This window comes from Canis lupus, chromosome 9, assembly GCF_048164855.1.
Source record: "Canis lupus baileyi chromosome 9, mCanLup2.hap1, whole genome shotgun sequence".
Classification (NCBI taxonomy): domain Eukaryota; kingdom Metazoa; phylum Chordata; class Mammalia; order Carnivora; family Canidae; genus Canis; species Canis lupus.
The window spans coordinates 3474718-3487965 of record NC_132846.1 but is presented as its reverse complement, the minus strand read 5'-3'; the positions used below and the strand labels follow the sequence as shown (position 1 = coordinate 3487965).

At 48.4% G+C, this 13248-nt stretch overlaps 1 protein-coding gene across 3 annotated transcripts in view; it reads left to right on the top strand.

Annotated features, from left to right (window-relative positions):
- The window catches only part of ITPK1 (inositol-tetrakisphosphate 1-kinase), a 180075-nt gene extending 174991 nt beyond the window's left edge, over positions 1-5084 (top strand). Inside the window, exons 11-12 of one of the 3 annotated variants that reach the window (XR_012036284.1) lie at positions 363-614; positions 3072-5084. Coding sequence is in view for 1 of the 3 variants with exons in the window: in XM_072837839.1 (XP_072693940.1) it covers positions 363-391 (29 nt within the window). In the remaining 2 variants the exon portion in view is untranslated. Of the gene's footprint in view, positions 1-362 lie in introns of all 3 variants that reach the window. The other 2 variants (XR_012036283.1, XM_072837839.1) reach the window with 2 other exon arrangements.
- The last annotated feature ends 8164 nt before the right edge of the window (positions 5085-13248 follow it).

The following is a 13248-nucleotide window of genomic DNA, read 5'->3' as shown; positions in this document are numbered from 1 at the left end:
GTTTGTTGGGCATCGCTCTCACAGTGCTGAGTGCAGCACCTGGCGCAGAGGAAACACAGTTCGCAGATGACTCTTGAACCTACGGGTCGAGTTCAATCCAGGGATGAATGAGTGAACCCCAGACTCTGGCCCTCGTGGGGGCTGGCAAGGAGGAATGGGGGACAGTTCTTGATATCAAACCAAAATAGGAGTTGTCCTAACGTCTGTTCATTAGCCCCAGTTCAGCCCCTTAGGATCGCCTTCCTGCTGCTGGTAACCTAACCCACTGTATATTTGAGAACAGCTCTCACATTTCTCTGAGTGTTAAGATCTGGGTGTTTTGTGCATCGGGCTGATTTCTGGGTTTGTGTCCCTCTGCCCAGGACTCCACTGCTGCTCCCAACCTGGATGACACGTCGGAAGCCCTCTGCCACCTGACCCCGGTGCCATAGTGAACCTGGTATCTGGGCTACGGTTTGGCATCAGTTGGTGTTGTCCAGAGCCTCCTTCTTCCTGAGACACTCTCCCCACATCTGCTGCTACTACTCCCTGCTTCCTGCCCCACCCTGCGCCCACTCCTGCCCCTCAAGGAAGACCTGGCAGGAACTCAGAGGACACTGAAAGATCTTTTTCATGTATTTATTCTTTCATTCAGACGCTATTTGTTTAGCACCTACTGTGTGCTTAGAACACCCTAAAACAGCACTCAGCTATTCTAGGTGTGGAGGATACAGCAGTGAACAGACAGACAAATATCTGATTCTTACAGAGTTTACATTCTAAAGGGTGAAGACAGACAATGAAGAAGTAAAGAGGTAAAATACACAGTTGTCAGATGGGGACAAGTGCTATGGACAAAAATGAAGCAGGAAAGGGGGATGAGTGTGTTGGGGAGGGGTGGGGCTACGTTTAAAATATATGCAGTATTCTAGGGTCTTTGTTGAGGCAGCTCCCTTTGTAAAGGGCAGTTCCCAGGGAAAGACCTCAGCTGAGCACTGACAATATATGCACCACACCTTTCTGATGTGGGGTCGTCCTGAACGTGCTTGCAGAGGACGGCAACACATTTCCTCTCCCGAGGCCTATCACACAGACTTACCCGTGTCCTGAGTATAGCAGTCCACAAACATTCATTGTGTGCCACAATGTGTTTGACTAATGTACAGATATATTTCCTGGGCTTTTTTTGTTTGGTTGGTTTTGCTATTTTAAACAACAATCTTATACACAAACTCTGTGACATCTGTGATTACTTTGTGTAATAGTAGGTGAACTCCTCATATCTTTAAAAATGGATATTTTTAAGACTCATTAGTACGCATTGCCCAACTGCCATGAAGAAGGTTGGACCACTTCCCAAGCAGAGTGGATTTCTTTCAAGGGAAATTTTTTTTTAAGATTTTATTTATTTATTCGTGAGAGAGAGAGAGGCAGAGACACAGGCAGAGGGAGAAGCAGGCTCCATGCAGGGAGCCCAACGTGGGACGCGATCCCCGGTCCCCAGGATCAGGCCTTGGGCTGAAGGCGGCGCTAAACTGCTGAGCCACCCAGGCTGCCCTCAAGGGAAATTTGAGAGCCCATGCCACCCTTCCAAGAGCCTCAGTTCTCCAGGAGCCTGATCCTGTTTATCCCGTGAAGCCGAGCATAACCAACCAGCAAAAATGTCCGAAACTAGGCTTCTAAGATGACAATGACAGTAACTAGCACTTGCACTATGCTTTATAGCTCTTCAAAATGTTCATTTTTGAGCTCTTATGGCACCCCTCAGCCTAAGGTAAATGGAAGTTTCGATCCTACTTTGCAGATTTGGGAAATGAGACTCAGAATGTTAAAGTGACACATGACAAGTGAATAGTAAAATTGGATCTAGAACTTGTTTAGCCCAAATGCCCATGATCTCTCACATATTGTTACCTCTTCCTGGAATGCCTCCCAATGACCATCCCACTTTGTCCCCGATGGCTTGACGGGGATTTGAGGTAATTTAGGGTTTGAGGTAATTCCTCTCTCCTCTCTGCCTCCACAACACTTATCACAGAAGGTTGAATGTTTTGTCTTTCAATCCTTCTATCTCATTATGCTTTGAGATCTGTGGTGTTTGGTCTTCATCCTGATCATCTTGTGACCTCAGTTCCTGGCATAGTACCAGGCACCTGGTAGGCACAATAGAAGAATTAAAGATAGAAAAATCTCACACCCCTTGATCTCCTCTTTGGGATTTGAGCTGGATTACTTAGGTAAGAATAAGCTGCTGGGGAAGGGGGGAACCTAAAATACAGTGGAGTAAAATGGGATCTCATTTCTCCCATATACCACAGCCCAGAAGTAAATAGTGGTGTGTCTCTGTCATTCTCAATATGAGATTTCTGTCTTTGCTACCAAGGTAGCTACTTAAGTTTTCAATATTTCTCTACCATGGCAAAGGGGACAAAGGATAGATGGAGGCCAAGCAGCTTCTTTGTAAGAATATGATAAAGAACCTGCCTGATCACTTCTCACAACCCATTGGCTAAAACTTAGGCACATGGACACACTTTGTTGAAAGGGAGGCTGGGCATCCATTGGAAATGGTTCTGACTACTAAAAGAAGAGGGGATCCTGGGGGACAATTAATATTCTGTACTACACAACTCTGGGGGATGATGACAAACACTAACCTTTGTAGAAACCTTGCTAAGAATTAGGCACTGTCCTAAGTGTTTTACATTAACAGCCCTATGAGGTAGGTGCCATTATTATCCTTGCATACAGATAGAATTAAGCCCAGGGGATCCCTGGGTGGCTCAGCCGTTTAGCGCCTGCCTTCCGCCCAGGGTGTGATCCTGGACTCCTGGGATCAAGTCCCACATCAGGCATGGAGCCTGCTTCTCCCTCTGACTGTGTGTCTCTGCCTCTCTCTCTGTGTCTCTCATGAATAAATAAATAAAATCTTAAAAAGAGACAGAGCGAGAGAAAATTAAGCCCAAATGTCTTAAGGCATTCAATATGTAATGAATTAACGTCTCTTGCATGCCCCTGGAATAGTACTAATTATGCATTATCCTTGGGAGAATTGAGAATATAGCTGTTAAAATAATTTCTGTGTTTTGTAGTTCTGATGAGGAACCTACGCACCATCAATGGATACCTTTCAAGGAGTCATGGGTCTGATGGGTTCTCCCAAAAGCGGACCCTAAGACAAGGATTTGGTACACAGAGTTCATTTGGAAATGATCCCAAGAAGTACAAAGAGGGAGCAAGGAAGTAGACAAAGAAAGGAGAAGAGCCAATGAAGGGTATGGTGATGAGCCAGGCACCACTGAAGGCAGTCCCCTGCTGGGACTTGTTTAGAGACGGTGCAGAACGCAAGTCAGAATTGTTCCACTGGTTGCAGAAAGCTGGAGTACTTACCTGTGGATTCCTTTCCCTCATGGAGGGTGTCTCCTGGAGGCATGGATTTCCCAGCACTTCTGGTCTGTTCTGTGAAAGGGCGAAGCAAACTTCCATGGCCAAAAGGGCCAAGCAAACTTCCACGGCCAGAGAACACCTTCAGGCAGAGAACATTTGCAGCCTCTGGTGTGTATGGGAACTGTCTATAGGCAACCTCCACGGTGGCCCGAGGGGACGTAGGTGGGACACTCACATCTGGTACAGGGCTTCCTATATGTTATGTCATTTCATCCATACAATAAACCTGTGGCTAATTATCAGTATCACTGCTTCTTATATACAGAAGTCAAAGCTCAGAGATATGGAGTGACTCTCTCAAGGTCACATGGCTAGGAAATGGTAGAGTCTGGGGGCCAGCCGTCTATCTCTGGTCACTCCCTGCTCCTCTTTTTAGGCCCTAAGCCCTGGACCAGCCTATTTTTACAGGTCCCCATCAGCAACCCTACCAAAAAAAAAATATTACCTTCGGGCTTTCCTGGGCTTCTCATTGTTTGAGAAAGACAATTGACCTTTTCGCAACTTTAAGTGGATGAAGCTTGGAGAAACACTATTTTTTATTGCTGTAAGTGTATGCATACAACCTCCATTAAAGTCATGTCCTTGCTTTGTATACTCAGCTTTGGACAAGTTCCCTAGCCCCTATTTCTAATCAGGTCATTGCCCCCTGAACTACTCTTATCTTGATATTCTGGAGTTGCCTCTGGTTATAACAAGTACGGTCATGTCCTTACTCTTTTTTCCCCCAAACAAAAGTTCTTACTGTGACTCACCCCTACTGAAATGCAAAGACCTGGGACAGAAAGCCAAGATGTGGTTAACTCTTCATTAATTATGCAGTAAGAGGGAATCAGAAGAGTATAATATGCTCTGAAAGTGGGCTTAGCAGCCCATCTTAGAATCATGTTAGAGCTCAAGGGGGCGGTAGCTCTCAATGTACTCACTGCTCACTGGTTCCCCTTGACAGTTTCCCAGATCGCTGTCAAATTTTGATTCATGCATGAAATGTGTTTTGGTTATAGCTAAGTATATACAGGCATACCTTGAAGATATTGTGGGTTGAGTTCCAGGCCACTGCAATAAAGTGAGTGAATGAGTTTTTCAGTTTTCCAGTGCATATAAGTTATGTTTGCACCATACTGTAGTCTATATGAAGTGTTCAATAGCATTATATCTAAAAAGAATTTTAAAAAAACAATATATATACCTTAATTTAAAAATACTTTACTGCTAAAAGATGCTGACCATCATCTGAACTTTCAGCAAGTAATGGGGAGTCCTGCCTTGTTGTTGATGCTTGCTGACTGATCAGGGTTGTGGGGGCTGAAGGTGGCTAGCTCTGACGATTTGTTAAAATAAGAGTTCGACTTTTCCTTTCACGAATGATTTCTCTGTAGCATGTGATGCTGTTTCTTTCAAAATTGGATTCAATCCTCTCAAACCTTGCAGCTGCTTTATCAACTCAGGTTATGTAATATTCTGAATCCTTTGTTGTCATTTCAGCAGTCTTCACAGCCTCTTCACCAGGAGTACATTCCATTGCAACAAATCACATTCTTATGGCACCTGGCTGGCTCAGTCGAGGAGCATGCATCTCTTGATCTCAGTGTTGTGAGTTGGAACCCCATGTTGGATGTAGAGATTGCTAAAAACTAAATAAATAAACTTTTAAAAAATTACTTTCTATGCTCATATCCATAAGAATCAACTTCTCATCCATTAAAGTTTTATCATGAGATTGAAGCAAACCAAACTCTACTTTTAATTCTAATTCCCTTGCTATTTCCTACACATCTGCAGTTTCTTCCCCACTGGGGTTTTGAACTCCTCAAAATCATCCATGAGGGTTGGAATCCACTTCTTCCAAACTCCTGTGAATGTTGATATTTTGACCTCTCCTGGCGAATCTTGAATGTTCTTAATGGCATCTCAAATGGTGACTCCTTTCCAGAAGGTTTTCAATTTACTTTACCCAGATCTGTCAGAGAAATCACTACAGCAGCTGTAGCCTAATGTCATATATTTCTTAATAATAAGACTTGAAAGTCAAAATTACTCCCTGATTCATTGGCTATGGAATGGATGTTATGTTTTTTTTTTATTTTTATTTATTTATGATAGTCACACAAAGAGAGAGAGAGAGAGGCAGAGACATAGGCAGAGGGAGAAGCAGGCTCCATGCACCGGGAGCCTGACGTGGGACTGGATCCTGGGTCTCCAGGATCGCGCCCTGGGCCAAAGGCAGGTGCCAAACCGCTGCGCCACCCAGGGATCCCATGGATGTTATGTTAACAGGTATGAAAATAACATTCATCTCATCACACACCTCCATTGGAGCTGTGGGTGACCAGGTGCATTGTCAATGAGTGACAATATCTTGAAACGAATCTTTTTTTTCCTGAGTAGTAAGTATCAACAATAAGCTTAAAATATTCAATAAAACCATGTTGTAAACAGATGTGCTGTCTCCCAGACTTTGCTGTTCCATTTATATAGCATAGGCAGAGTAGATTTAGCATAATTTTTAAGGACCTTAGGATCTTTGGAATGATAAGTAAGCATTGGCTTTAATTTAAAGTCATCCATTGCATTAGCTCCTAACAAGAGTCACCCTGCCTTTGAAGCTTTGAAGCCAGCAACTGACTTCTCTTATCTAGCTATGAAAGTCCTAGGTGGCATCTTCTTTCAATAGAGGCTGTTTCATCTACATTGAAAATCTGTAGGTAAGGGACCCCTGGGTGGCTCAGTGGTTGAGCATCTGCCTTTAGCTCAGGGCGTGATCCCATGGTCCTGGGATCGAGTCCCACATGGGGCTCCCTGCATAGAGCCTGCTTCTTCCTCTGCCTGTGTCTCTGACTCTCTCTGTGTGTCTCTCATGAATAAATAAAATCTTTAAAAGATTTTTTCTTTCTTTAAAAGAAAGAAGAAGGGATCCCTGGGTGGCGCAGTGGTTTGGCGCCTGCCTTTGGCCCAGGGCGCGATCCTGGAGACCCAGGATCGAATCCCACATCAGGCTCCCAGTGCATGGAGCCTGCTTCTCCCTCTGCCTGTGTCTCTGCCTCTCTCTCTCTCTCTCTCTCTGTGACTATCATAAAAAATAAATAAATAAATAAAAATTAAAAAAAAAATAAAAGAAAGAAGAAGAAGAAAAGAAAGAAAGAAGGTAGTTTAGTGTAGCCACCTTCATTAATAATTATAGCTAAATCTTCTGGATAACTTGCTGCAGCTTCTACAATAGCACTTGCTGCTTCACCGTGTACTTTTATGTTACAGAAATGGCTTCTTTCCTTAAAACTCATGAAACAATCTCTGCTAGCTTCACTTTCCTTCTGTAGGTTCCTCACCTTCCTGAGTCTTCATAGAATTGGACAGAGTTAGGGCCTTGCTCTGGATCAGGCTTTGGCTTAATGGAATGTTGTGGCTGTTTCAATCTTCTATCCAGACCACTAAAACTTTCTCCGTATCAGCAATAGACTGATTTTGCTCTCTCATCGTTCATGTGTTCACTGAAATAGCACTTTTAATTTCCTTCAGTGACTTCCTTTGCATTCACGACTTGGCTGTTTGGCACAAGACACCTAGCTTTGGTCTATTTCAGCTTTTGACATGACTTCCTCCCTGAGCTTAATCATTTCTAGCTTTTGATTTAAAGTGAGTGATGTGCAGCTCTTCCTTTCATTTGAACACTTAGAGGCCAATTGTATGGTTAGAAATTGGCTTGTGGTTAGCCGTTAGGTTCTATGTTGCTGTGTGTCTCAAAGAATAAGCGTGCCTGAGGAGGGGGAGAGAGATGGGGAGCCACCGGTCAGTGGAACAATCAGAACACATGCAGCATTTAAGTATTGTTTGCCATCTTATGTGGGTGTGGGTTGTGGTACCCCAAAACAATCACTATAGTAACATCAAAGATCACTGACCACAACAAATAGAGTCATAATGGAAAAACTTGAAATATTGCAAGAATTACCAAAATGTGACTCAGAGACATGAAGTGAGCAAATGTTTTAGGAAAAAATTGTGCCAGTAGACTTGCTTAATGTTGTAGGATTACCACAAAACTTCACTTTGTAAAACATGCCGTATCTGCAGAAGTACAATAAAGCAAAGCACAATAAAACAAGATATGTCTGTATGGTGTCTTGGTTGTGTGTCAGGTGAAGCGTTGTGCTGAGTGGGTGATAGGAGCTGTAGCTCACTAAGAGGAGGAAGTGAGGGGCAGAGCACAGTCAGGGAGTCAGCCTCTTGAGGGCACCTCAGGGAAGGTTGCTCAGCATCCATTCTGACCTCCTTTCTGGTAGACAGAAGCTGGAAAACTAAAAACTACGTTTCCCAGACTTCCTTGCACCTAAGGACCTGGAAGTGATTCCAGTTCCACCAATTGGAAGTATTTGCACAAGAACTGGAGTTGGAATCATGTGTGGAGAGAAAGAGAAGGTGCAGAGCAATTATGTTGCCAGTGTGGACACAGCAGGGTGGGTAGCTCTGGTGACAGTGCCCCTACGTGGCAGGCAGTGTCCTGATTCTGGCAGGGGCTGCAGCACCAGTGGGAGCTCAGGTCTGTGGTGTGGCTTTGCCAGCGGTTCCTGGAAACGGCTAACAAAAGTTGATGCTCTACCTGAACCTCAGTCCTCCAAAGGTTGTGTAATCCATTTAACACTCTGTTTACTGCAGCAAAGCCCAGCTAAACAAGAAAATGTCCCGTGAGGGCAGTGAGCAGTTCTGACAGCAAACACCCCAGAATGAGCGTGGCCAGGTCAAAGGGCAGGTGTGCTTGCAGACCCTCTTGTCACTATGTCAAAAGAAAGGGACTGGTCAATGCCAGGCACAATTCGTTTCCATATCCCAGACTACACTGTTCAAATTCGTTCAAACTGGGGTGTCTGGTGACTTAGTCCATGAGTGTCCAACTCTGGAATTCAGCTCAGATCATGATCTCGGGGTTGTGAGATGGAGCCCCTACATCAGGATCTGCACTCAGCATGGAGTCTGCTTGGGATTCTCTGTTTCCCTCTGCTCCTCCCCGACTCATGCTCTAAATAAATAAATAAAATCTTTTTAAAAACTTAACAACCAAACTCATCCGAACCATAGGCTTTACAAAGGATGCCAGCACTTCAGGGTTTCATCACGAGGGTGGAAATCTCATGGTTAATGGGTAGTTGTCTGAATAAGTGCCTAAGGATAATAAATTTCCCAGTCTGTAAGAAACACAGTGGATGACACTGGTGTGGCCAAGAATCTAGTCCCATTCCTGGGGTGCAGAGATGGCAAGGGACTTCCCCAAGGTCACACACACAGCAAGTTGTAAGAGCCAGAGCTGGTTCTCTGATTCTAACCGAACCTTTCCACAGCTCTGGTGAATGCCAAAGGAACGAAGAGATGGGTGGTAGGTATGGGACCAGCAGCCATATTTGATTCCACCCCTGACTCCAGTGCTTTCCAAGATTCACCTCTTCTTGATTCTGGATAGATATTCCTCCTGGTCTGTCTCTGGGCCTTGATCGTCCTCTGCGTTAATTCGCAGGGTGGCTCTTTAGCCTCCCATCCCAGCTGGGAAGTGTCTGGGCAATACTGGGAGCATTAGGGCCTCTGCCAGGTAAGGCCTGCAAGGCGAGGATAGGCCAAGGCAGGAATGCACCGGGTTGGGAGGATCCCCCCACCCCCGTGGTGAGGTGAGGAGGTGGGGAGAGCACCGGGCTCCCCGGTCAGTCAGACATGGAGGTTACGCTGGAGCTGCCACTGACTTGCTGAGCGACCCTGGGCAGCCAGTTTCCCACTCTGAGCATCAGTGTCCCCACCTCCAACCTGGCTTTGACGACACAGGATACAGACATGCTCAAAACCATGAACAGAACTGATTTTCGTGAAATGAGACCTACACCATCATGGCTGAGCCGTGGGCGGTATTGGCCGCCTCCCTCTTCACACAGTACTTCCTCATCAACGGATCAGGAGGCATAGGCCCAGAGAGGTTGCATCAACTGCCTAAGGCCCCACAGCCTAACACGCGGCAGCAGAGCCCGAATCAGACCTCAGGCTGCAACAACGTGGTAGTTTATTGATTTTAGATAAAGATGGTCGATAACAATATTGTCTGACGCAAGAGGAATCTGAGACTCAGAGATGAACGGTGGCTTGTCGCGAGTCGCACGGGAGGGCTGTGGTGGGAGCCGAGCTCCTCTGGTGCCAGCCCTGGATTCCTCCAGTAGTGAGACTGGGGGCGGGAAGCAGGGGGGACAGGTGCCCCAGGCCATCCCTGGGGCCCAGGTACCCGGTACAGGCGCATCCTGGCCTCTCTGCACTTGCCTCTTCCCCACCAGTTCCACCAGACTTGTCAAAGGGGAGGCACTGGGGAGGCGAAATGGCCCTCCATTCAATGAATCCTTATTGAGTGCCTGCTGTATTCTGGGTTGTGTTGTCAATGCTCAGACTATGCTCATGAAGAGCACAGGCCAGACCCCTCCCTTCTTGGAGCTTGCGCTCTAAGCTCAGGAGCAACAAATAAGGAGCCATAATAAGCGAGTGTATTATATAGTAGATCAGAAGGTGCTGATGCTGTGGGAGCAAAAGGAGCAGAGCAAGGTAAGGGGCTTGGGAATAGTAGGGCAGGAGAGTATGGCTTCAGCAAACAGCTCAGGGTGGGCCTCACTGGCACAGTTACTGGGGAAAGGATTTGAAGAAGTTGAGGGAGAGAGCTGTTGGGTATCCGGGAGAACACTCCAGGTGAATGAGCAGCCAATGCAAAGGCACTGGGACAGCTGTATACTTGGCAGGTTTGAGGCAGATCAGAAAGGCCAGGGTGGGGGCAGCCCCGGTGGCCCAGCAGTTTAGCGCCCACCTTTGGCCCAGGGCGTGATCCTGGAGACCCAGGATCGAGTCCCATGTCAGGCTCCCTGCATGGAGCCTGCTTCTCCCTCTGCCTGTGTCTCTGTCACTGTCTCTCTGTCTCTCTGTCTCTCTCTCTGCCTCTCATGAATAAATAAATAAAATCTTAAAAAAAAAAAAAAAAAAAAGGCCGGGGTGGCTGAAAGACAGGAAGCACAGGGTAGCACATTGGGCCTGGTGATGTGTGGCCTCGTGGGCCTTGGTGAAGACTTGGGCCTTTACTCTGAGGAAAACAGGAGCTGCTGGGAGAATATAGGACTTGGTGGGATGCACAAAGGCATTGTAGGATCGTGTGCATCCAACTTAGTTAGCTCCCAGCAGCCCTAGCACCCCAGTCCATCCCTGGGGCCCTGCAGAGATGCTTTAGCGCCAGGCGTCAGGGAAAGGAGGGGGAAAGCCGTTGCCATCTTCCATGCATGGTGCCCAGACGTGTCCCAGGTGATGTGCACCAGATCCCTGGGAGCGGTTGGCTGGGGCTCGGGACGTGTCCTTTTGGGAAGTCCCTGCCAGGGGTCCTTGGGAGCAGCTTTCCACCTGTGTCCCAGGGAAGGTGGCAGCTGCCCGTCTGACGAGGGGGCTGGGCACTGGACTGCAGAGTCCACACACCCTTGACCCTGCTTACGAAATCCTATTTTCCGAACACCCAGCTCCTCCAAGCCCCTTATCGGAGCTCCAGGTGGCAAAGCCCTGTTGCTGGGCAATGTTGTTTTATCTGCAAAGTCTTTACAGAGGCCAGTACAAGGTGATTTCATTAGATCCTCTCCCATCTGGCTCCGCAAACATCCCTGGGGGCCTCCAATTAAGGTTTTGTTTTTCTTCTTTGGCAGATGTTTGTTTTAACCTAATAAAGTGGTTTACAGACCTCCGTGTGTGGACGAAGGCCCTGGTGGGCCCCAGCCTGGGATATGGAGGGAGCGGTGGGGGGAGGGCATGTGGGCACTAAACTGCGGACACCACAGCTAGTGCACTCAGAACACGAGGCCCAACAGGGTGGAGAGAAGGACCAGCCTGGCCACACGCAGGTCAAGGGGTCTTTGCTGTGCTCCGTCACCTTCCCAGGGCCACCTCACCCAGGGGTCCCAGAGAGGTGCCTCCTTCCTGAGCAGGATGTGGGAGACGCCCCAGAGTCAGACACTGCTGTGTCCAGGGGGACGTAACCAGGGAGGTGGGTCTGCAGAGGCTCCACAGGGAAGGTGTTGTGTAAGAATTGCTCAGCGGGGGCAGCCCGGGGGGTGCAGCGGTTTATCGCCACCTTCAGCCCAGGGCGTGATTCTGGAGACCGGGATTGAGTCCCACGTCAGGCTCCCTGCGTGGAGCCTGCTTCTCCCTCTGCCTGTGTCTCTGCCTCTCTCTCTCTGTCTCTCACGAATAAATAAATAAAATATTAAAAAAAAAAGAATTGCTCAGCGGTATGCAGGCTCCTGAGCCATGCCAAGCCGCCCAGAGCAAATAAGGGCTTTGGAGTGGAAGAGAGGAGAGGGAGGCGGGAGGCACCCCTGCCCTAAGAACAGGGTCAAACAACACAGTGAGGCTTCCGGATGGGGCCGGGGAGCCAGGACACTGAGGGACAGAGGACCCCTAGCTCATGCCCCACACTCCCCACTCCCCAAAGCACCGCTATTAGGGGCTTCCAGGGAAGAGTCTTCAGGTGATTTCAGGGTGATCCTCATTCCCAGAGCCCTTCGCCAGCTGGGAGACGCTCCTTAGGATGGTAGAAGGAGCTACACTGGGGAGCCAAGGGGACCTGGGCTTGGATCCCGACTCCACCTAGCACTGCTACGTCACCTTGCAACAGGCACTTAACCTTTCTGAGCTTGTTTCTTATTTTATGAAATGGCCAAAATAATTCCTGTGATTTCTGTGAATTTAACCGAAAGAGAATTCATTCACCAACAATGGTCAGCGCTTACTATGGCTGGGGGCAGCTCAGGGGTCCTGGTAACAGGACCGACGGCTCCGGCAGAGTTCCTGGGCACTCAGCAAGTGTGACTGTCCCTCCCATGTCCCAGGCAGCCATCCTCGCTCCCTCTTTTCCCTCCCTCCCCCCTCAGACTCTGTCCTCCAGTGAAGCGCGCTTGTTTGTGGGGCTCCTTGTTTGTGGGGCTCCGTTTGGCCGCTAATCGCCTGAGCCAGGAGACTCAGTTTTCCCATATGCAGAATGGTGATGTTGGTGACATCTACTTCCTAGGACTCTTGTGAGGGTGCATGTCAGGTGTCTTCACGTAGGGCCTGGCCTAAAGTCAGGGCCAAATCAATGTCAGCCCCCACCTGTTGTCAAGGAAACCTTAGGATGTGCTTTACCTTCAGGCGACTGAGTAGCTGATGTCCAGGACAATGGAGCTCCACACAGCTGTGTTCAGGGTCCTGCAGCCTTGAACCCTGGAGAAGGGATATTGCTGGGTGGGGGGTTGGGTGCCCTGGAGACCTAAGGGCATGCTGATCTGCTTCTAGAAGAGGGCGATAGTGAGCTGCTTCCCCCACCCCCTGCCTCAGACCCTGCCTTTCCCCAGCCAGTCCAGCTGAGGGCTGGGGGCACAGGCCCAGGGGTCTTTGGGGAGCTCTGCAGCCTGGAGGGATGTGCAGGGAGCTCCTACGCATGTGGGGCTTGCAAAGCAGCCCGTGAGTCTCTTACCTTCTCCACGTGACATTTCAGAGCCAGTGAGCTGAGCAGTCTCGGCCCCTGAAGAACAGGCTGTTCCCTGCCAGCTCAGGGACGGAGCGGGACCGTTTCTCCTCGCGCCGTTCCACCTTGCAGGAGCTGGCAGGGAATGCGGGGCCTCGTGGGGCTTCATCATGGACCTTCCTCCTTACCAGACCGAAGTGGGTCCAAGTGCTGACTGGTGTCCCCAGCTTCGCTCACCTGTGCAAGGAGGCTTCTCTTCTTTCTCCATCTAAATCCATTATCAGGGCTCCCCCACCTTCACCCCCAACAGGAGGTGTCACACGTTGAGCATGCTC